Source organism: Epinephelus lanceolatus, chromosome 5 (assembly GCF_041903045.1).
Source record: "Epinephelus lanceolatus isolate andai-2023 chromosome 5, ASM4190304v1, whole genome shotgun sequence".
Classification (NCBI taxonomy): domain Eukaryota; kingdom Metazoa; phylum Chordata; class Actinopteri; order Perciformes; family Serranidae; genus Epinephelus; species Epinephelus lanceolatus.
In genome coordinates this window covers 13,939,078-13,964,230 of record NC_135738.1, presented here as the reverse complement: position 1 = coordinate 13,964,230, position 25,153 = coordinate 13,939,078, and the positions used below count along the sequence as shown (strand labels likewise).

General features: G+C 42.7%; 1 protein-coding gene across 1 annotated transcript; it reads right to left on the bottom strand.

Annotated features, from left to right (window-relative positions):
* Positions 1 to 1,028: 1,028 nt before the first annotated feature.
* Positions 1,029 to 21,930, bottom strand: acanb (aggrecan b). Its single transcript, XM_033634021.2, has 19 exons — positions 21,871 to 21,930; positions 14,822 to 14,906; positions 12,886 to 13,269; positions 12,277 to 12,451; positions 11,168 to 11,295; positions 10,749 to 11,042; positions 10,396 to 10,596; positions 9,590 to 9,764; positions 9,361 to 9,488; positions 8,987 to 9,280; positions 7,931 to 8,041; positions 7,593 to 7,700; positions 6,360 to 7,460; positions 6,146 to 6,250; positions 5,873 to 6,031; positions 5,114 to 5,196; positions 4,890 to 5,034; positions 4,521 to 4,703; positions 1,029 to 3,669 (listed from the first exon to the last, which is right to left on the bottom strand). Exons 2-19 carry the CDS (start codon positions 14,898 to 14,900, stop codon positions 3,578 to 3,580), a joined length of 3,945 nt encoding a protein of 1,314 aa, XP_033489912.2. The 5' UTR covers positions 14,901 to 14,906; positions 21,871 to 21,930; the 3' UTR covers positions 1,029 to 3,577.
* Between the last annotated feature and the right edge of the window lie 3,223 nt (positions 21,931 to 25,153).

Below are 25,153 nucleotides of genomic sequence, written 5' to 3'. Positions count from 1 at the left end.
TGCTGAACAAAAATCAGAGATGTTTGTTGTGATTTGGAGGTCTGGACCCAGACTAAAACTCAAGTGTTGTAATGGAATGTAGTGGAAATGTTGCTTCGTCGGTGGCGCTACATGACAAGACAGGATCTCACTAAAGTAATTAGGATTATCTTCAAGGATCCATAAATTTCTGTAAAAAATTGAGATTTTTCAATGGAAATATGTGTTGGACTGACAGAAAGACCCACAGTCGAGGCTAAAAGCTGATGAATCGTTTCTAAATGAATAACTGCTGTATTTATACCTATGAAACACTCTGATGTTTTCAGCAACTTTCAGACCCCACCAACGGTTGGTGTTGCTCTCAAGGTGTGATACAGTTTCACTTACAGTCCAAACAGGAATGCTAGGTTAGAGAGGTGAGATGGGTTACTGACCCAAACAAAACAGCCACTGTATGTAAACAGCGTCACTCTGTCTGGGTGCACGATGCACTTTTAGATGAGTGGCGCCCTCCTACATTCAGGTGTGAACAGAAGTCCCAGTGATTGTACGGCCAGCAGGTTTTTATAAACGTCCTATTTACACCTGCTGGCCAAACATGAGTGGACACACATACACAGGGATTACATGCCTACACACATACACACACATCAGATTAATGTACACACATGTACAGTGTGGCTGTGCAGACACACCACATAGATGCATACACACATGCAGCCACACGTGTACCTGTATACATACAAGGCTGTGCACACACAGAGCAAATCTGTTTGCGGTGAGTGTAGTGATGAAGGTAGTCGCTGTAGAGGCCGATGAAGGAGCTATTTACTGTGTGTTTTTTCACGGTTGGGTTCCACAGGAAGGTAAAAACAAACTAAATGCCAGGTTTGTTCCTCTGGCTCAGAGCATTCACCTCAAATTTCACAGCTCCAGGGAAAATCTCAGTGTGTGATTTATTCATAAGTCAGATGGTACACTTCCTTAATTTAAAACATCAGTGACCCCCGGGGAGAAAGTGATTTCACTAGGACAATAATTCCACAGGGACAGATGATTCCAAGTTTTATTTGGTACAGCACAGTACAGCATACTGTATGTTCACATCAGGAGTCTGGATCTGAACAGAGTCACAACAGATGTGTCTGTGTGCAGTGTTACACATATTTTGGTTTATTTGTCAAAATCAGTTTGTTATAGAATGAAAACACTGATACACTGTTTTTCTTCAACTGTCTTCTACATATCAATCACTCAAATGTCAGCTTCATGTTGAAATATGAGCGCCCTCTGTGACATAATAGTAAAAGACTTCCAGCACACACCATCCAATCAGCTTCATTCATTTATTTACTTGTACAAAATGTACAAACTTAAAACAGGCTAGGTGTTTTCACTTTGTGGCGTCATCACACCCACTCACCCACTTTCATATCCTGTAGTGTGCTTACTGAGTTGTGTGTGTGTGTGTGTGTGTCCATGAGAGTACCAGTATGCCTCTGTGTTGTTGCTGTTTCAGTGTTTGTGAATTGCTGTGTGAGAAGTCAGATACGGACACAAGTATCTGCTCTCGGAGCTGAAAAGCAAATCTTGACCTTTTTTAAAGGTCATGGTCAACATTTTATCACCACCTCTATCTTCTTTCTCTCATTTCTATACAAATTTTTACTGTTTTCACAGCTTCTTTTTTCTAAAATTGTTTCATTTCTCAAGTTTTAACAAGTACATTATGCTTTAAAGACCCTGTCGTACGAATCACAGCCAGAAACCTCTGCAAAAGACGTCCAAGGCTTTGTGTTCAGCTGGCTGTCAAAATCAAAGGTCATGCCCACTTGATAAGAAACTCATAACTGCAACTTACCAGCTAATTAAACTAACAAATTGACAAATAGATCAATGATGAATGAATCAATCAACAGATAAACTGTCTGCTCTGCGTATGGTATTGACAGATCCTGCTGTTCAGAGAATTGTAGAGAGAATATTTACAGTGAGAAACGTCACTCAGCAAACACTGAATCTCTTAAAAGCATGATTCTCACATCAGACAGTGCTGACACAAGTAATCAACTGCTCTTGAGAACTCACAAATGTAAACCCCACCTGGGTGTGCATCTTTTTGCAACAGATGACCCAATAAGGTGGATGACTTCTAGCAGAGAAGCCAGTCGATTCAGTGTCATACTGTAGATCTCACTTGTTATTCAGCAAAGTTTTCTTAAAATGTCTTGGCTATATAAGGATTTTTTTTAATGTTTAAGGTGCACTGGATTCAAATGATTAGCACAGAAGTGACAAAAGTGCATGAGTGCTGATTATTTCAATCCAGGTCTGTAGCAGTGACTTTAATCACATTATAAACTTGGATTTCTATATTTATTGTCGATTGGAACAGCACAATCATTTCAGTATGTCTGATACTGTGGTGGTGTTGTTGCACAGTGGCTCTAAAACTTGAGGTTGTGACAAAAGATGGTGATACGTTTTGTCGATGTTGGCATGTATTTTCCCCTGCTTTTATTCAGATTTGGGATTTTATGCAACTCTGTAAGCCTCAAGGCCTCCTCTGATATTCAAATGAAATAAAACCTAACTTCTACATTCTCCATATTGTAGGTTAAAAAGGGTAACATGTGCTCATTGCTGTATTTAAAAGGTCCAGTGTGTAGGATTTAGAGGGATATATTGACAGAAATGCATATTTACATTTGTGTATAATCACCTGAAACTAAGAATTGTTGTGTTTTCTTTACCTTAGAATGAGCCATTATCTACATATGGAGCAGGTCACCTTCCACGGAGTGTGCCATGTATCTACAGTGGCCCAGCACGGACAAACCGAACACTAGCTTTTGATAGTACCCCAGTTTTCCTACATGCTTGGCACATGGGTGAAGTTTCAGTTGGTTGCATTCTGCAAACTCCCCACTAGATGTCACTAAATCCTACATACTCTGCCTTCAAGGGGTCACAACCAAAAGGTCTAAGAACCACTGTTGTCGCCTATAGTGTAAGAAACAGTATTGTTTCACCAATCTGAAGCACACCATTGTAGTCCTTTGAGACAGAATAAAAGAAATAAAAAACTACTACGACACACAGATCTAGAAAAATACCCTAAAAATATAGCAAAAGTCTATGAAACAATGTGTTTGACTTCAGAGAATCCAGCTGCAATCGAAAACACTTTTATTTTATTGGGCTGTTTTTGGACTTTGTGTGTCACTCTAAAGCCTCTTACGTCACTATTTTATCTACCTGACTCTGTGTGCAGTGCTGGCAACTGATTGCAGAAAATGTCATCATGTGCATTGAGCTAATGCTTCCAAATACTAGATCACAGCTATAAATTAGACAGTATAAATACATAGAAAAAACTGCCTTCAGAAGGTGCAGGGTGACACTCAAAGATCCAAAACATCAATCACACTATCTCGGTCTAAATGTGCTTTAGTGTGTGTTTGTGTGTGTTTGTGTGTATATACACGATAGGGAATGTTATCTTTTTGGTCGGGCATTTGCATTGGTGTCCATGCTTCTTTACAAGAGGGGGGGTCCTTTGTGGCTCTCTGTTGTATGTCCTTTTCATTCCCGCTCAGAGCAGCTTCCTCTGTTCCTGTTGGCTGCTCACCCCTTTACTTCTTCTCCTGAGGGATCTTTTGTGTAGCCTGTTACTGTTGGCGCCGGCTGCGGGAGAAAAGGTACGCATACTGATGACATCATGTAAACATGAGTTGCCAATAGACACATAAATTAGCCTCGAGTGAGTGGTGTGGTTAAAGGACCCATTTCAAAAGCGACCATTGGCTTTTCATTAGTGTAATGTTGAAACGTTAGCTCTGCAGGAGGCAAGTTTCACACTCTTTATGTCTTGTTCATTCAAATCTCTTCTCATTAGTCTGGGTCCTCTATCCGTTCTGCATGTCTTATTCATTAATGAAGTGGAGTAAAAACATGTGCTAGGGTTGCCCAGGTTACGTAGAGGTTTAAGACATCAACAATGAACTGCAGCATTCCTGGTTTGAGTTCAACCGGGGACTTTTGCTGTACTTCATGATGTAGAGACAGTGCGCTATGCACATAATGATATAACTGGTGTTCCACTTCTGTTTTGTCTTATTATTTAAAGGAGCTATATACGACATTCAGAGCATTAGTATAGTAGCAAACCACCATTTGCTATGTAAAGGTATAGTGGAGTAATGACGAGAATGAGGTCATGCTCCCTCTTTGTGAGTTGTAATCCAAGCTTCTCTGTTTATTGTTGTCATAGACGGTTTAGTGGTGCATGTATGTTAGTGTATGTGAGTGCCCATGTGTGTATCCCACTGACTAGCTATATGCCAATGCTCTGCACTGCGCTGATATGGCAATTAACTCTAATAATGTTGTCATCTATATTTTTATTTGTTTATGGTATTGTTTCATTATTTCACATCGTATTTGGTCCTTCTTTTTTTGGATTTTTTTCTGGCTAAATTCAGCTGTTTCATGAGCCATTTTTATAGTATGAATGGAAGATCCATGTATCGGCTCACCTTCTGTACATTCCACCTGTGGCTCCTCCCACTGTCCATCTGGCTTGCAGCGTATCACAGGCAGATGGCGCTGTGTGTAGCCTGCATCACACTGGTAGCGGACTATGGAGTTGACGGGGTAACGCTCTCTGCCACTGCCCATCGGCCGCCCATGTTCCACCTCAGGGGGAGCGCCGCACATGACTGAAAGAGAAGACAGACAACAATAAACAGACATCAAGTAACAGTTGGAAGTCACAAAGCTTGTCTTGGTCTAGTTAGCTGGTGCACTTCATAACAATCCAGTTGTTCCAACCTAAGCAAATTTTCCAACTAGAAAGAATTCCCAGAAACACTTGTTGGCCAGACACACCAAGCTAGTAAGCCTACCAGGTCCAGTCTTGCAGGTGAAGGGAAGGTGGTAGTTGCAGGGCACATCATTCCACTGTCCGCCCTCGTGCCAGATCATCACCACACAGTCCTCCTCAGAGTTGAAGTAGTTATCTGGCTGGTTGGGCCTCCAGTTCTCAAATGTCTAAGGAAGTTACAAAGATGGTAAATAAATACATAAAAAAGATAAATGATGCTGATAGTCATTAAGCAGCCAAACTCACCAGAGGACTGCCATCTGTCCAGCGGAACTCATTCTGCACATCTTTGTCATTGAGTCCAATCCACTGGTAGTCCTGACCATTGGCTGCATTGCAAAGAAAAATAGATTTTAGCTTCAAAACAACTTCTAAATATCCTCCCTCCATGGTATGCTTGCATCCCTCAAATGGCTGTAGTAGTTATAAGATGCATCGTCCCTCCCTGAGGCCCAGGGCTCAGTGGAATAAGGTCCAAACAGCCCATTTGGCTGTCCAGGGTGCACCCTGCCTCTCACCCAACATGTGGGTAGGGATTAGCATATGTAGGAAGAAACCTCCCATTCTTCCCAGATTCCAGTCCACATTGTCCACCCCCCCAAGTAACCAGTAAAAGTCACTAGCACAGTGTCAGGGACATGATCCTCCACTGGCTACCCACCCAAGAACACTGTCAGCTCTTAATCTATAAAAACTTGACCAGTGATGTAACATTCATAGCCTTTAAAAGTTCTAAAGATGACTTATACTGTCCCATCTGTTGGTTACACATTTTGTTAGATATTTTTACATATATTCAATATCATGGCTACTACTGCATGGTGGTGCCTGGTTTGAACCACTAGGGTGGGGGAGCCCTTCTGTGCAGAGTTTCTGGGTACTCCGGCTTCCTTCCCCAGTCTTAAGACATGCGGGTTAGATTAATTGGTGAATTGTGAATTTGCACACACTCAAATGCCTTTGACCGCTCCCCAACTAGAGTGACACACACACACGGCTACTCACAGTTGACAAACTGCTGCTCCTCCACCGAGCCGATGCTGACCAGGTGGGCGTTGAGCTCCTGACAACGTTGCTCAGCCTCAGACCAGGTATCTCTCTCCGCAAAGTGGAGGTAACAGCTGCCCATGAACTCCAGCCAGCCCTCTGCACAGCCCTGCACAGCTACACACACAAACATCACACATAAATTAAATTTGTACAAAGGCGTGAAAATATATAAACGATGACACTGAGAACAATGATCTTGTGTTTGTTAATGATAACTTGGTGACTCACGTGTTGAGCAGTCTTCGCCAGTGAAACCATGAGGACACTGGCACACAGCGAGCTCTCCCTGCACAGAGCAGGTTCCTGAACCGCAGGGGTTTGGCTCACAGGGGTCTGCAGAGGAGGAGGAGAATCACTAAGATACCTTTTTGGACAAATAAGTGTATTTCCCAAACTATAAAACATGGACATGGCCTTATGTGACATCAGCAGGATTACAAACCTTCCACTACTTCTGGCTGCTCCACTACAGCAGGAGTTGCTAATGACATTGATGGTGCTGTGGTTGGGCTGGTGTAGGCTGCATCTGGAGTCACTACGTACTCTGTAGGTCCTGCACGGCTTTCCTGACCCTCCTCCCAGTGTCCCGATTGGTCAAGACTGGCGATGTACTCAGCGTGAGTCATTCCAGGCGGCAGGGCAATAGAAAGCTTCTCAGTGGTCAGTTTTTTGTGAGGGGCTCCACTTCCTGAGAAATGCAAGCCTTGGTCATAAGTGCCACTGAATTCATGATGGATCCCTGATGCACTTCCTTCCCCGCTGACCTCCACCACCCCTCGGCCCTGCTCAGGGTGGCGTTCCAGTGGCGGTACGGTCACTTCCATCATGTCGTTGTCTGTAAGGTAGATGACATCCCCGCGATGCAGGATATAGTCCCCAGAAGCAGAGCTGCTGCCTGAAACACCAGATGGAAAACCACTTGGAGAGCCGCCATGGAACCCAGAGCCAAAGGGACGATATCCAGACACCTCCTGCTCACCGGACTGCTGGACTGTCAGGTCAACGGCACTGTGGTCCACAAATGATATGCCAGAAAATTCACCGGAGCCTGACCCGGACATTCTTCCAGATCCAGATTCCAAGAAAGCCCCACTGGTATCAATCCCTCCCCGACCTAACTCCTGCTCAGTGGGTCTTTGGTGAGTTTTCGACACCTCCTCCATCTTCTCATCCACCATGATGATCCTTGAGTCTCCACCACTAATGTCAATGTCCCCACTTCCACTGGGAAAACCTGATCCCTGTACACCGAAGCCAGAGTGTTCTCTATCTAACCCCTCCCCAGATCCAGATGCACTCTCATGTTCTCCAGATGTGACGATGACAGCACCTCCCCCTTCTGCCTCCTGTGGACCTCCAGAGGCAGATGGCTCCCCAGAGAAGACGTCAGTTCGTCCACTGAAGATAATGTCTTGTCCTGAACCAGAGCCCTCCCCACTGATACCGGAGGTGCCAGACTCCGCTGAGATCTCCCAGCCGGCTGAATGATCAATTGCACCAGAGCCGGACTCATCAACATGGACTGGAGTCAGAATGGGTCTCACTGGGAAAAATTCAGAATTTGGAGTACATCAGATACTTTGTTTTAGCTTCTTTTGCACACTTAAGATTGTGTTTAGCTTTATTGAAATTATATAACTGTGGCTATTCACACAGTTATGTTCAGTTGTCTTACCAGTAGGGGCAACTAGCTGAGTAGTGGTGGTTGTCTTGTTGATAAACTCCTCAATTTCTGTAATATTTACACTGGTTTCTGTTTCAGTGTAGTGTACAGTAGTTTCAACTGAAAAAGAAACAGGAGATGATGAAGATGCATAGAAATGTCAATGATAATATTAATTTAGAAATTACTTTAGCCAATTCAAAGGTCTAGTGTGTTGGATTTAGTGGCATCTCATGGCAATGAGGTTGCAGAACTGAAACTTGAAAATGTGAATTGCCCTATCTAGAGCCAGTGTTTGATTTATCTATTCTGGGCTACTGTTGAACAACATGGCGGGCTGTCCATCTCACCTGTGGGAGCGAAGTGATCAACTGTGATTGTTGTCTTGTTGATAATATCCACAGTCACCACTGTCAGATCCAGATCAGTTTCATTTTCAACATGAACGACAGGAGTTTCAGCTGAAAAAGACAAAATGAGATAACAGCTCTGCTCAGATAAACAGTATACTATGCAAGAAAAAGTGATTTAAAGACTCAGAAGTAATCGACCTCAATCATCACTTATGACCCACTAGAGGTGTGTGGTGGTGTGTTTATCTGCAGGGAATCTGCTCTCTGTCTGTATTTTCTCTTGCTATATTCAGGATGTCTCTGGTTGTGTACCCCCCAGCCAATAACAGTGTGCAGGGGAACTTATCAGAAAAGCAAACATTGGAAATCAAATCAAATCAGTACCTAAAATGACAGAAACCATCTTTGGGAATTTTTTTTCGATGTGTACTTTGTGGTTTTAGTTTGGCCCCTTTCCTATTAGCTACCATGGAGGGGGCAGGCTTTATGGCCTATACTACAGCAAGCCATCAGGGGTCAATCAAGATGTTTTGACTCCATTTTTTGCAAGCTGTCATGTTGTCCATCTTTGTTAAACAGTCTATGGTAGCAACCAGATAGTAGGAGTACGCATCCAAGAAGAAGCTATAAAAATTGTGGACACAGAGCTGGAAATATGCAAATATAGCAAGGCAAAATGTCAAGCTGACAAAGCTTGTTCTGAAATGAGAGTGAAGCCGGGGTTAGGTTTAACTTTCACTTTTGCTGGCCAGCACTGAAGGAGAGGATGGGGATGAGGTAAGTGCCAGTGGTTAGCTTAGTTAGCATCCTAAAGTATCGGCTTTAGTACAGTAACTTGCATTGTATGTACAAGCAGTGTAGGGAGAAGGGGTCAAGTTGAATGTAGTGTTTACAGATAGTTTCCGACAATTACTGCAGTGTACCTTTAAGAAATAGCAATAACTTCTAATGCAATTTGGCTGAAAGGAGTGATGTTTAGGAGGCTTTGTCATTTAGATAAGTAAATCTTTCACCTCTAAAATCTAAATGTAACTACACCTAACCCTTTCCTACCTTTAAAGCAATAGGCATCGTAGCGTGAGTGCTCATCAGGGAATCCTGTCTGGTTGGGGTAAGCGTAGATGATGTGGACTCCAACCTGACCGCCTCCACAGTGGGACCTGGGGGTTGTGATGGGGTAGCGGACACTACGGTCCATTAACCAGCCAGGACGGCACTTGTCAAGCCCTTGGTTCCAGGCAGCAAACAGCTGCCCAGGGTTGGCCAGGGTGGTGTTGAGTTTCTGACAGTGCTGCACAGCCTCCTCAAAGGAGAAGCTGTCATAGTCACTGGTGAAGAAGACCTCACCTGGAAGGAGCATTCACAAACACTCAGAAGAATTCAGATAAAGTAGATAGGTTAGATATTAAAGTGAGCCTGCTCCTCACCTCGCAGACGGTCCACATAACAAAACACATCGTAATGTTCGTTAGCTGGTCTTAGGCCGTAGGATCTGACTCCTGGGATGTGTGGCAGGTTACCAGCACAGTTATCTCTGGGTGACACGATGGGATACCTGAGCATGGAAGAGGATGTTGTTACAGTATATCAAGGCTTTGCTTTGTCATAGTGTCCCTGAAGAATCATGATATTGGTCTACATATGCCTCCAGCTCACCTGACAGTCTGGTCTCGGAGCCATCCAGCATCACATTGGTGCAGGCCTCTCTCAAAGGCTGCCTGCAGCTGCTGGGGGCTGGCAATGACCGCCCCAACGCTCTGGCAGGCCTCCTGAGCCTCCACAAATGTAAGAGTATAGCGACCGGTGATAGGTCGGTAGTGGAACACTACGCCTGGGAAGTAAGAGGGAGGGAAGCCTACTTTATTCCATTGTCTTTATTCTCTCATTTAGCATTTTTTTCCAGATGTAGATTGTGGTCATTTACCCATAGTTTGAACATAAGTCATTTATTGGCCCTGTGGTCATGTAACGTCAAGTTAGCCACTGACAGTATTGACGCAGTGGGACTTCTGGCCAATAAACAAGCCACAGGCATGCATGAGAGGATTTTGTGGAAGTGGTGTGTTTAGCAGTATTTAAGTAAAATTACATGTGAGGAAAGTACCAAACATAACAGAGCTGACACAGATTCTGCTGCTTGAATACTAAGATGTGTATTTGTTTCAACAGTGCCTGCTATTAACCTACGTAAATTGCAATCATTAATATAATTTTTGAGACAGGCATCTCTAAATGGGTCATTGGAATGGGTAGCTGTCCCACTCTGAAGACTCTTTTAAATGCATTCAAAATTTGCAGCCGCTTTTTATCTAAATTGTCCTGAAAGCAAAACGTCTCACACTCAAACTCTGTCTCATTCGGATTTCGACCTTTAGATGGCTACACCTTTTGTAGAAATGTATTCTCACAGTTTAAATAAATATTCCAAAGTATTTTCTTATTTATCATCTACAACCACGTACCTGTGGGTCCCATGGCAGCATCTACGTCTGTCATACTGGGTGGGATGGGCAGTGGGGAGAAGGTGTCGACTCCTCCACGCTTGATCTCCTCTCCCCCAGGTGAGGGAGTTAGGCTTGGGTACATCCCAGGGGCGGGTGTAATGCGGATGATGTCTGGGAAAGGGGTGGTCCTCACAGGCACAGCACCAGCATCCTCACCAGCTGAGGAGACATGGTTGGATCATTGACAAATAAAACTGACAGTTTTAAAGCCTCAAGGATCCCAGAAAAAAACGGTAGGAGTTATTATGTCAACAAAAAAGCTCCAAGACTGCACTGTATCAACTATTTCCAGAACTCCATGAAGGATTTACCTTGGAAGCAGACGGCATCATAGCGTGAGTCTGGGTAGGGGTATCCTGTCTGGTTGGGGAACAGGTAGACGGTTCTCACTCCCAGGAGTCCTCCTCCACATTGAGGTCTAGCAATGTTGATGGGGTAGCGTACACTTCTGTCCGCCAGCCAGCCAGCATTACACACATCCATTCCAGCCTTCCAGGCCAGGTAAAGCTCTCCAGTGGTGGCAAGCCGGGCGCCAAGTTTGGTACACTGATCTCCAGCTTCATAGAAGGTAAACTTATCTACAGACATGGAATAGAAGACCCTACCTGGGAGGAGAGAGGAGAGAAGAGAGACAAACACATTTACATGACAGTCTACAGTCCTGACCACAGTACAGAGATTTCATGTGGGTCAGGCAGCTTTTCTTGCTTCACTTGTCAGATAACTGTACCTGACAGCTTCTCAGCAAAACAGTACACGTCATAGGTCTCGTTGACATCTCTCACGCCATAGGTTCTCACACCGGGGAAGTCCTCCTTGTCTCCAAAGCAACGATCCCTTGGCTCATGGATGGGGTACCTTGAGAGGTCAAGAAAGATGTCAGTCAGCAGATTGACTTAGATTGGATCTTTTTTATTTATTTTACCGTTATTTATTGCAAGTCTTTTTAAAGACATTTGTTTTATATTGTCACTGTCCGAGTTAGAAAAAACACCAAAGCCTAAAACATCATATTGACTGGACTGTGTAAACACCTCGGGATCCCTCAGGAAAGCTGAAAAAAAAAAAAAAAAAAACGTTGCTTGGGTGAAGGACATCTAGAATACATTGCTGAGTCAGCTGCTACTGCAACCTGAACCCTGATAAGCACAAGAGGATGAATGGATGGATGTCTAAACAGATCACCAAAGTTAAATTCCTAGACAGCATTAAGACTTAAGAACCCCTACCTCCTCTTCTTTCATTGGATGTCAATGTCGGGGGGCCTGCATCTAACATTTTTTGTAACTTTCTAGTGTAAGTTAATAAAGCCATCAAACTTTATAAAGCATTTGATGAGGTGTGTGGAGGTTCTCAAGCTCTCTTTTCTGATTATTCTTAGAACTGCTCTCATTTCTTATTTTATGCACAGCAGCTATGGCTCAGTAGGTAGAGCGGATCTTCTGCTATTTGGAAGATTGGTGGTTTGATCCCTGGCTCCTCCAGTCTGCATGTCAAAGAATCATTGGGCAAGAACCCCAAGTGTGTAGCAGGTGACACCTTGCATGGTGACTTTGGCCCCCAGTGTATGAGAATGAGTAGTCGGAAGACTACAAAAGTGCTATACCAGTGGAATTGCATTTACAACAAAGTGGAAGGCAGAGACTGGGGAGAGGGTTTTAAAGTGTGTGCCATTATCAATATTTGTACAACTATCACATCTTATTCTCTCCACACTCATGCCGGTTTGGTGAATTAGAAACTTAACATTACCTGTAGGTGTGACTGTAAATGTGTTTGATGGCATCTTTATAAGCAGTTTACAAATGATGGATGGATGGATGGATGGATGGACAGTACCTGACGGTCTGATCAGAGAGCCATCCAGCATCACATTGGTGGTATCCGTCATCGTAAGCAGCCTGCAGCTGGGCTGGAGTGGCGATGGTGGCACTGTTCTGGATGCAGGCTGCCTTTGCTTTCTCAAATGTCAAGGTGTAGCGGGTGGAGATGGCTCGGTAGTGGAACACAATACCTGTGAGATACAGAAGACAGAAGTACTGTGATGAGATGAACTCTTTTATAACAAAATGTGTGCTTGAATTTTGCAAGACGTCTCTGAGCTTGATGAGACAGTGGACTTGATGAGACTATTTAACTTACACCAATTAATTAACGCTATGGATTCTGGTTTGTACTCGAGCAAACCCCAAACAGAGATGATGTCTTTAGGGGCAGGATGTTGAAATTAGCAGCCAACTAAATGATCGAATATTTGCCAGAACTTTGAACCTTTTTGGGGGTGTAAAAAGATCATTCTGTTAACTTTTAGCTTGAGAGAACCTTTGTAATAGACTTACAGGGGCTAAGATCTTTGTACTGCTGGAGTTTGACAACCTTGTGGTGAGTAGATAGTGACTTTAATATCATGGTGAACTAGAGTAAATGAAACTGTTAATGTTTCCGTACCCTGAACCTGGATGTCCACAGAATCATAGTTGTCCTCGATGCCGTGCATCACCTCGCAGCGGTAGGTTCCAGAATCTTTGGACCTCAGCTCAGTTATCTCAATGGTGGCATCAGTGGGCACCAATGGGTAGTTGATCATTGTCACCCTGTCCAGATACTCTGTCTCCACATTAACTTTACCCTCGGATGCCACAAGGATTGTGGTGACTTTCTCCTTGGTGACATAGGTCCATTTGATGCGATGGGTGAGCGGGGCAACGGTGGGAGCTCCGGGGTCATTGACTGTGTTGTCCTGGAAGTAACAGGGTACCACTACTTTGCCTCCCAGCAGAGGACGGAGAGGCACCTCCATAGGGATGCTGACACGCAACGTGCCATCCAGGTCTGGGTAGAGAAAGGTCAAGGTTAAGTTTTATATTGTGCAAATACACACATTTTGACACACTAATGGCAGCAGAACTATCTTAAGCCCCTTTCACACATGCACTACAAACCTAAAATTATCTAGCTATTACCTAGAGGAACTTTACATGAGAACGCAACTGTCTGAATCAGTTGTCTGTTACAAAGTCTGTGTAATGTCCAATTGAGCACATGTGTGAATTGGGCAGGTAATTTTCCACACAATTCACCGCGAGCTAGTGGGCATGTTGCGTAGGTGAAAAGGAAGGATCATTTACACGAAGGGAGCAATAAAATGTCTAACTGGAGAGATGACAAGATTCATGAACTTTGGCCGATAAGTCTGCTACATGTGAAAGGGCAACACAGTCTCACTCCGACCTCGTCACATATTGACGTTTGGGTCATGGACTTTCCACATCCACATACGCTGTGCAAGGTACCCTAGGTGCATTGGTTGTTGACGTCTTGGGACACTGTGTCAAGTTCTGCCTGTTACATGCATTGTCTTTTCTCAAAATACACTTCTGTTTTCACAGGAAATAAATGCACTACACTGGTACAACACCACGAATTAACATATATTTCTCTTCAACAACAAACACACACTGTTGAGTTTAGGCAACAAAAACAGGTGGTTAGGTTTGGGAAAATAGGACAGGGTTTGGCTTTAGAATCTTACATGACACGAACACCACTCTCTCAGGTGAAAGTTGATGTTTGTTGGATCCATTCACCACCGCTCCCGTCCACCCCATTCGAACTTTTCGCCACCTTAACTTTCGTCCTAGTCCCACTGCAGGCGCTGTTAAACTATAACGACAACCGGCCGTGTATCATGCCAATGTTAAAGGATGCCCTTTTTCACTGGTTTCTGATGCCGCAAGTCACTGCCCAACTGCCAGATTTTGAAGACTTTGGATTTTGAGACCGGACTCGAAGAGGAAACATCGGACAATGTCAGGGAAATCAGGTGCAGACATTATCCAAAGTTCACATGAGGAAACGGCTATATAAGGCAGTATCCGTTATGGGCTTTTGCTCAAGGACACTTTGAAATACAGACAAGATCGAGGAGCCAGAGATTGATCCGCTAACTCTACCTAAAATGAATGAACAACTTACACTACCAACTGAGCAAGAGCTGACCTGAAAACACATTGCTTAATCATACTTTATTCTAATACTGCTTGTCATTTTTGGGGGGCATATTTAATCTCTGGAAATTACTAAGAAAGTAATTTGAAAAAACGTCAAAAAGACAGTAGTTCTGCAGGTGTGACGAAAGAAGCAAAATAAAAAAATAAAAAAAGTGTGACTCAGCCAATACATCAGCAACATATTTAATTAAGTTCTAATCAGATTGTACATATCACAAAAGATAGTAACACAACTGACGCCTACCTTTTTATAATACAGCTTAATATTAATTTCTTATTGTCCTCAAATAGTCAGGTTTGGGTCTGGAGACAGGTTTTTAATTTTCACATGATGATGATGAAGATAAGAATCCATCTAATAAAATCACACTCACCGTCATGGTTCTCGAGCTCAAACAACACTGTTGCCGAGATGAAGGGCAAGGACACACACAGCAGAAGCAGGGGGGTCATCGTTACCTGAAAAACATCCAAATTGATGACACTGAAATTAAATTTGTGCGGGCAAGATAATTAATGACAGAAAGGAAAGATATTTGGCCTTTTCGAGCCAAGAATTTGGTTAAAATTAGCATAATCAAAGAGTAAACAGAGTATGTAGAGGGAATCTGAAGTGATGCAGACTTTCTACTTTTCTGTTCCAGAAATTCTGCCCTGAATGAACAGTGAAGTAAGTGTTAGAGTGAATAAGTGGGTTTTTTTTTATCATTTCCTCTATCCCTGAATGCCACTGTGTTTTTTTCCTAGCTCATGTATGCTTACAGTCATATTCCATGTTATCCTGGACACTCGGTGCATTTGGTTATTACGTCAGCCTGACTGACTAAAATGGAAAGCGGACGTCAAGAGTCTCTAGTATCATTTGGAAATACCATACATGCTCGCTAAGGAATGAAAGCCTCTCTGTCTCTGGGCACAGGAAATGTCTTTAGTGCTAAAATTAAGTTCAGGCTTAGAGGGAGAAGTATGATTCATTCATCGCAAATGCTTTTCCATTTGTTAAAACCTAATAAAGAAATGAGTGTTGAAATTAGGCTTTTTTTTCCACCTTACTAACTGTTTCTTTGTCTTCCTGCATACAGTTTATTTAAGCAGTTTAGCAGCAGTCTAAGCATGTATGAAAATGCTGCTGCTGTCAAATTGTTCTCACTATTGGTATAGTTTCTTTGGTAACAACTGGAGTAAGAGAACATCTGCTTGCCAGTATATGTGTGTGTTTGTTTATGCCATGCTATAAGCCAAATTTCCTGTGTGATAACTGCTATGAAGTTTAAATCTATTTGTGCTTCTAGTCAAGGAGTTCTCATTTTGCTACAATAGGAGCATGGCTCTAGGGACGACAACTCTAAAACATTTTTAAAACCACTTCAATTGTCGCCATGTACAAAGATTCATGTTGCCCGGAGGATGAATCCCAGTGACTCTGGTGAGCTCCTGACTTTTCCTCTGACACCATCATCAGGTCAAAATTTTGATTGGTCAGTTTATGACCAAATTCCTGCAAAACTCTTTCCCTTCTTCAGCTGTGCTTTTTGTGTTTACTGCTAATGAGATAATTCTAGAATGCTAACATGCTAACCGAAGATGGTAAACATCTTAAAGGAGCAGTGTGTGGGATTTAGTGGCCTCTAGTGGTGAGATTGCAGATTGCAACCAACTGAATATCCCTCCCCTCATCACCTCCATTCCAAACTTGTAGGAGACCCATAAACTGTGTAAAAGAAGAGGGTGTAACCACCCTAACGTCATGAATCGGTTCGTGAACTCCTTTTCTGAAGCCTCAAATTTGGCATTTTGGCCATCACCATTTTGGATTGATCAGAAGTGAAAGAGGGTGGAGCTAAATCATAGACTTTGGTGATGCCTCGCAGACAGCCCATTACTCTAAATGGCCACACCCTTAATTATGCTTAACTTTAAGCATCAATAAAATGTAAATGGGTGAGTTACATAAAATTCACCGCCCATACAGTTGTCATGAGAGGGGAAATTAGCTACAGAGACCAAAACCAAACATTTTAACATGGGGGTCTATGGCGACTGACTTGCTTTCAGAGCCAGCCTCAAGTGGCCATTCACAGAACTGCAGGTTGCTGCTTGAGGAGAACCTACAGTGGCCTGGAGGTGCATTTGTTCTACAAATTCAAGCTGCCATTTCAGCATAAAAATGTTGAGGGCCCTCTCTAGAGCCAGTGTTGGGTTTGTCCGGCTACTGTATCAACATATTGATGCAACATGGCGGGCTCCAAGGTAGACGACCTGCTCCCTATGTAGATAGGGATGTAGATAAGGGCTCTTTCTAGGCTAACAATTCTTAGTTTCAGGTCATTTTACATGAATGGGAACATGAATATTATATTCCATTTCTGCCAAGAGACCCCCCTAAATCATGAACAGCAGTCATTTAAGCATACTTGCTAAACATCAGCATGTTAGCCTTGTCATTGTGAGCATGTAAGCATGCTGGCTTTGGCATTTAGCTCAAAGCACCAAAGGCAGCATGGCTGTAGACTCTTAGTCTTTTTTTCTGTATTCTTTTTTTTATTTAGAGGCCAATGATCCATAAAAAGTAATAATATAGCTCTGTATGGTTTAAATGCTGCTTTTTTTATCACCATTTTCTTGTTCCCTAAAGTCAAATGTGACCACAAACATCAGTAAATATTAGCAACTGGCAACTTTAGTCCACAAACATCAGCTCCGCTATCACAAACCCACATCTGTCAAAACCTGATTACCACAGTGCTTATTTTCTCTCAGCTTTCCACTGCTGTGACGTGCAGCTCAGTCCACACGTACCAAACTGTTGAGAGTTCCAACTGAACCCTCATTGTGCTGCGTTCACAAGCCCCAGAACGGGCTGCAGAATGCACTCACTTCATTCCAAACAGCCACACTGAGACATTTACAACCAATAAACCTGGAGCTCACGGCCACCAAGCATTTGCGGTGGCTGACCTCAGGTTGGCAGCCTGGTGAAACGCTATAAGAGAAATGCAGTGACCTTGTAAGTTCAAGGTGGACACTATTTTAAGTTGCACTAGGCTATATGTTGTCAAATTATGTTTGTCATATGGTCGGTTATGCGTTGTGTTTACGCCGATGTTTTTAAAAAAATTAAAGTCCCTAATGGTTAAATGATTTGATTTTGAAGTGATTCATTATAAACAAAACACAATCATATACAATATGTTCACTGTAACACACTGGCAGACTGAATATACTGTATGTCTGTGTGTGTACTACAGACTACACGACTGTGTGTCTGTGTGTATGTGTGTGTGTGTGGGCGCAGCTAACATTCCCAGAGTTCCACAGATCCAGTTCATACAGTACAGTAGGACTAATATTTGCCCTGCTGTCTCAGATCAGTCTGAAAGTGAATATTTGCCTAGTTTGGGAGGAAACAGAAAATACCACACAACATATGTAGACAGATGAACAGATCCAGCCTGGAATAACCACACACTGTTATACTTCTATTATCAGTCTGTGAGATCAGTCCACCCCAGGAGACCTCTTTGTGATGACGTATTGTGACACACTGACATTTTGGGTGTAATTCCTTACCTCAGATTTTCTGGCTTATTCTCAGACTTTCTTTTCTATTCTTTCCACTTTTTTATTATGTTATTTTAACTTTTCCCAAATTAACTGGAGTATTATTACATTTCTATTTTCTCTAAATTACTTTCCAACAACAACTTTCCATGGACTTAGGGTTGTCTTTATGAAGACATCGCTTAATAATGAGTGAATGTGCTGCAAGAGTAAAAGTGAGAATTCATGCCTCCAGTGGTCCATTTACGCTACTGCAAGGGAAGAAATTGGTATCATTCAAAAATTCAAGTGAAGAAAATTGGCTAATCAACAATCTTTTAACATTACTTTTTTGGTCTTTTTTTGCCTTTCTTTGATAGGACAGCTTTAATAGTGAGGGGGAGAGGGGGGAGATGACACGCAGCAAAGGACCGCAGGTTGGAATCGAGTGTGCGGCTGCTGTGGCGAGGACAACAGCCTTAGTACGTTGGGTGTCTGCTCTACCTGGTTAGTTACTCAGCACCCCATCTATGATCTTTTAAACTGAAAAATATTCAGGGAAAATTTTTATATTCTGCTGGACCTGCCTGGCAACTGTGTTGTCATAAGATGGGGTGGGGGATGGTGGAATAATGTACAAACATAACGTATCTGTGGTTTGTAGAAACGTACAGTCCCAACATTTTTTCCGTTGATTGGGTTGAATTGCAAAATCATGAGCCCATACAGTGGAGTCAACCTTTACATCATGCCTACTGGTTTATATTTTGGAGACAATGTCAAGAACGCCTGTCTTGTCTGCCTTCCTACTTTATCATGCATGGCTGTGTAGTTAAGAGCAGTGGTTCCCAACTGGTTCAGCCATGGGGTCCAGATTTCTCCACACAGTTCAATAAATTTAGTGTCATACTTGTGTTTGGACATGTCATCAAGTTAGTTTCTTGTTCTGTCAAGTAGCTGTCCGTTAGTCACTGACTCCACAGCAGGAAACAGCACTTCAAAATAAAAGCTCTGTGTCGTGAATTCAGTGTACTTCAAGTCACTTGCAGTCCATTCGGAATGGACCCACGACCCAATTTTGGACCGCGACCCACCAGTTGGGAACCTCTGGTTAAGAGGATGAGATTGGCAGTGATCTCTCAATGCCGCTAGTCATTGAGAATGCCTTTGAAACGCCACTTGCCAGCTGGTACTTGTGTTAAATAGCAGTCCATTTCCATGTTTTTAGTCGTTGGATTTCACATCTGATGCAAAGTGTACCCAAGTACACATGAACTGTACTCGAGATCACCTTTTCAAGTGGACTATGGCGCAGATTCACATAAATCAAACAGACTGGACTTTGTGGTTAAGTGTTCTCCGATCTGGGCCTGGGTCCCCGATGTGAAAGCCTCCAACTGCAGCTTTTGTGGACCCCAGTGCCTTAATTTCTCAGCTTGGTGCAGTGATATAGAAGTGTGCTCCAGGGTGTGTCAGTACGATGTGACATCGCTATTGGGTGTAGTTACAGGTGTAACAGAGCACACCTTTGGCCACATCCAATTTACACCCATTAGTGATGATGAAACTGAACTTAAGTGGTGAAATTCAATCAGAAAAAAAAAAGTTAAAGTCTTTTGTTGTGTATTTTTTCTTGACAGTTCATGATAATGTTGTAGATATGGAGGATATCATGAAAAAGTAATTTATTAGTGCTATTTTCTGGTCTCATATGTTCTTTAACATTAAATCACAATACCATATGTCACAGTCGGGGTGGGCATCCCAAGAATGAATAAAGACAGCAATGACGAGTTAACAGTCAAACCTGTACTCTCACTCTCACAATGTATTAACACAGAGGGAGCCAGCAGAAGTCACCCCATTTCCCAGAGCGAGCCAACCAAAACCTCGACTGCTTATTGCTCACTATGCAATCATTGAACAGACCCTCGGCTCTCTTTAAATGCATCATTTAAACTGTGGCCACTTCATAACGTGCACCAGCATTCATAAGCAAGCCACACCAGGCCAGGTCAAGCCAATCAGCCCTCTCTCCACACTGTACCCATTCAGTCGGTGGGGTGGCTGCTTGCTCCCCTGTTCGGCCGCTGTGGTATGTTCCGCTCCCAGCTGAGGTAGAGGGCAATAAGGCCTTGGTCTGTTCCAGCAGCATACAGGCGCAGGGCCTTGGGGGTTGCGACCCTGCCAAGGTAAACAAAGGCGGGCATCCTAGGTAGCCTCACCTCCTCCCACTCTCCTCCAACCCTCCAGAGTCCCTCAGCACAAGAACAGAGTTGACATTGATACGCATACACACGCAGAAACACAGACCAACACTCATAGATTACCACGGGTATGTGAGGGAGGGCACGTCCGATGCCTCTGGTAAAGAAAACGCACAGGAGTGTGTGTACATATGTCGCTAGTGACACATACTGTAAGACCTGTGTTTGAGAACGCACACAGACTCATGTACAGTTAAATGGGTGGAGGGGGAAAATTCATACTCACAGGTGCTTGAAGGTGCATTAATACATGCCTACATACAAAGACGTGCTTGAGCAGCATTAGTTAAACATGTCAAACATATACACAAGCACACACACACTATCTGAGGTGTCAAATGTTAATTTAGTAACTTAAAAAATTGCTGAAGTATAAAGATATTAGCTTTCAATGAACCCTTTATCGATTGTTTTTTCATGTCCAACATCCCAAAATTACAATTCACAACGTGTGCTCAAACAGCCTCATGTTACCATAGTAACAGGATGTCACTCTTGACAATATCACTCTTTCCTATATTGCAAGAAGTAACATTGTTTCCCCAATAATCAGTTTTCTGCTGCTCAGATGCTTGAATTTGACAGAAATAACATTTTTCTTCTCCCTCCATTTAAGACTTGAGGTCTTTTACCAGTTTGAAACTGATGATATGAATTTGTGACAGCAATCAGCAGGTAGATATTTGTAAAGATTTGCGTGCGCTGTTGCACATTTTAATGTCTTAATCCACATAACGACATCAGTGGTACCCAGTCTGGATGTCAGGACACCACTAGGGGTCGTGAAATAAATCTGAGGGGTGGCAAAGGCAATTACATGATAGAAGAGCAGAAAAAGGTACTTCCTTTGCAGACTTTCTGCTAATCTTTGCTTTTTGCTCATGAATTATTGGACAATTTTACCTTTTCAGGCCCCCAAAATTATAAAAGGAATAGAAAAAGAGAAGAATAATTGCTCTTTGATACAAGTGGGTTAAATTAGTCAACATATGCAACCAGTGACGAGAGGTCACAAGTAGACATCACTTCATTTTAAGGAGTCACAGCCATTAAGTTTTAGACCACAAATCCTTGAGTCACTGTGATGGTTCAGTAACATGATGCAGTTTCATACATGCCACTCTCCATCCATGAAAGCCATCCAGAATGCAAACTGACTAATAAATGTAATTAATTTCTATATTTCACATAAAGTTTTAACAAATTCCTACTTTTAAAACTCTTATTTTAGCCACAGTACACACTCACATGCAGCACAAAGTTAGAAAGTGCACCAGCAAATCAAACATCAGCAATCACTTAGTTGTAAAAAGCAGCTGACTCCTTTAACACCTCACTAAAGTCAACTCAGCAAGACTTCCAGCAAATAAATCTCAACTCCCACAGCACCATGAGCAAGAAAACTCACCTTATGTCTAATGTAACTTCCCAGAGATCATCACTGCTTGATATCAAAAAAGAAACTTCAAACAGTTACCTTTGCTTTGACATCTGAGTACAATACCGCAACCAATATCTGTGCCCCCAATCAGAGAATGAAGAAGTGTCAGATTATCCCCTAAAACCCCTGCACAATATTCCTCGTTGGGGACTCCATTTGAGAGTCGGAAACGTACCGTTGATGCTCCAAAGCTCCTAGTGCCAGCGACTCCAGGGGCCTCTCACTCCTGCCTGAGTAGGAGAGCAGAAAGAAGCTTTATTCAAACTCCACCACAGATTTAGATGTTGGAAAGGAGGGAGGGCGAGAGGGAGAGAGGGAGGGATATGATCCTCTCCTGCCAGTTGGTGAGGTCATACAAACAGCCTTGCATATCAAACCTAAAGCTCAGAATCAGACAAAGTCAAAGCAGAAGAAAGGTTTCCTGCTGCTTCTGGGCAATGTCAGATTGTATCAGTCTTTCTGCAGTTATTGGTCAGATAGGATCTGAATGGAGATACAGTACATGCTGCTGCACACACACACACACACACACACACACACACACACAAAGCTGTATATAACCTGTAAAGGCAATAAAATAGTTCCAAAACTTTCATAGGTTGATACGCATGTTGACAAAAATATTTATTTATGATATAGTATTAAAAAATCATTAATTAAATTACACAATCAGGGTGGAAACTACATGTTAGAGGTGCTTGTGACATGATTTCTCTTTAACACACATCCACACATATGGTCTAACCTGTTGCACTTACAGCACATGTGTAATCTAAACCAGTACGTCTCAACTTGTGGTCTTTTGATTTTGATATCCAGAAGTGAATTTGCAGAATGGCTCTATGGGTTCTGGTAATAGCAAACAGTAGGTCAGATGCATTTTATAATACGTGCTTATTATACCCTCCAAATCTGTCTATCTATGGCATGCCTGTAGCTACTTCAGCACTTAACAGCCTGTGGCGGTGGTTGTAGATCTTCACATTCTAATAGAGGCTAATGCTACAGCATTTTCATTGATTGACAGTGTGTCAGTTTGCAAGTTTTCAATTTCCTTGCTTGGGATCAATACAAGTGTACCTTATTCGATTCTGTAGTTAATGCTGCCTGAAAACACAACAGTAAATGAAATAGACCATGACTTGCAGTACTTGGTCCACTGTTTGTCATTGTCTAGCTTTGTCTCTGTACTGTGTATGATAAATAAGTCTCAGTATGCAAGGGTTATGGAAATCTACCATACTAATAAATCATAAATCCTATACCATGGCCGCTTACTACTGACAAACATAACTATATTCTCAAATATTCAGCCACTGGGGTGTCGGTGGATTAGTGGATAGAGCAGGCGCCCCATGTACAAGGCTGCTGCCGCAGCGGCCCAGGTTCCAGTCCAGCCTGTGGCCCTTTGCTTCATGTCATGTCATGTCATATATACATATATATATATATATATATATGAAAAAAATACAGCCATTTAGTTTGTTTGTAGTCAGTTAAATCAGTGGTTCCCAACTGGTCCAGCCACTGGGTCCAGATTTCTCCTTAGTCATCAGTACTGTTCAGTCGGTCCACACAGTTTACTACATTCAGCATCATACTTGCATTTGGCCAAGTAGTCAAGCTAGTTTGCTGTTTCTGTCAAGTAGCTGTCCATTAATTACTCACTCTACAGCAAGAAACGCCACTTCAAAATAAAAGCTCTGTTCTGGAAAATTTACTGCACTTAAAAATAACTTGACACATTTGCAAAACACTTCTGGTCTGTTCAGAACGGACTGGGACCCACTTTTGGACCAGGTCCCACCAGTTGGGAACCACTGAATTGGACAACACTTCACTTCTTAGCACTCTACAAAAATAAAGTCAAGATATCTCAAGTACGGCCACTGCCACCTTCCGCTGATATGATTTGGAGCCAGAGTCTGCACAGTAGCAATCTCCATGATATCGAGTTCCCACCGTCCGGCCGTTTGCTGCATTTCTATTGGTTGGTTAGTAGACGTAGGTTGTAACAGCAGTCATACAGGGAGATGATCATCCCAAATTTCTGACACTGTCAGAATTTTATCCCAGGCTGTCTCTGATCGCAAGACCGTGACAACAGCCATCCTTGAACCTCTCTAAGTGTGCGTTATAGCACCACTGTTTTAGCCCAACAACCAAAGATATAACCACGTTTCTCTGGTTGGTTACTTTGCTCATCTTTCGTCTGGGACAGCCCAAAATCGCACAGTGTATACTGGGCTTAAAATGACAGAAACTTGAGTCTTTGGGAAAAATGTCTTTGATGTGAACTTGTATCTTTTAGTTCGGCCCATGTCCCATCCACTGAGGGAGGCGGGGATAATGACTTGTACTGCAGCCAATCACCAGGGGGCAATTGAGGTGTTTTGGCTTCACTTCTGGGGAGCTGTCATGACATCCATCTTCTAAGGGAAGATGACCATTGCTGTGGTTACTTACAATTTACATTCCTTGTACCCTGAATTTTAATGGGGGTTACTCCTTGACTTTAATTATGTTAAATTATGTGATATGTATTGTTATCATGGATGTGTTAAAGAAGAGTTCTGACAGTGCATCCATGATTTTAACAAACTCATTCCAGCCAATCAGGGATGAGGTGCTGTCTAGAAAGGCAATTAAATGCCAAGTGCACTAAAAACAAACAAACAAAAATGAACAACCAAGAAAACAAGTGCAAATCTGTCTAATAATGTTAGAGAATGCTAAATATGTGTTAAGTGTTTGTGCTAAAAAAAATATCAAGAGGTTAATGCAGTTGTTTGAGTAATTGCGTATGGAAGTCAAGACTGGCCCTGTGATTAATCACAGTTAAATATTTTAATCGATTGACAGCCCTAATATTTATATAATGCAAGGATGGGAGTTCTCACCTTCCGTACTTGTGTGTTTGCAAAGTAGCTGATTAGAGGCAAAAATCATGAGGTATGTTTGTGTGACTGCTTGTGTGAGCACGTGTTGACGTGCATGTGCTCTCACGTTTCAGCGTGCCCATGCTGTATACTGCCACATGTGTCTGCTGCTGGTGTCTGTGTGCATTCAGTTTAAAGTTAAACATGCTAATGTTGGCCTGAGGTTGAGGGAAGGCGTGTCTCCTGTTCGTCTCCCACCAAACTCTATTCAGAGGTGTAAATACAGGCTGTGTGCTCCCTGCACTCACTGACGCACACTTACCGTCTACATCTTCAAAGCAAAAAGTATTAGCAGCCGATTTGCTCTAATTTTGTGCTTATTTGCAGACTCAATGTTTATCCAGCAGCTGGACACAGATGAAATAGAAACATCAGGTTTACTCACCATCATTCATGTCAATCAGCTGTTGCATGGTAACATATCTGAAAGAGCAGCACACAAAGTTGGGCACCAGATCATTTTTACACCACACCATCTCCAAACATCTATTTCTTTAAAGAGAAAAGCTTGCATAGTGA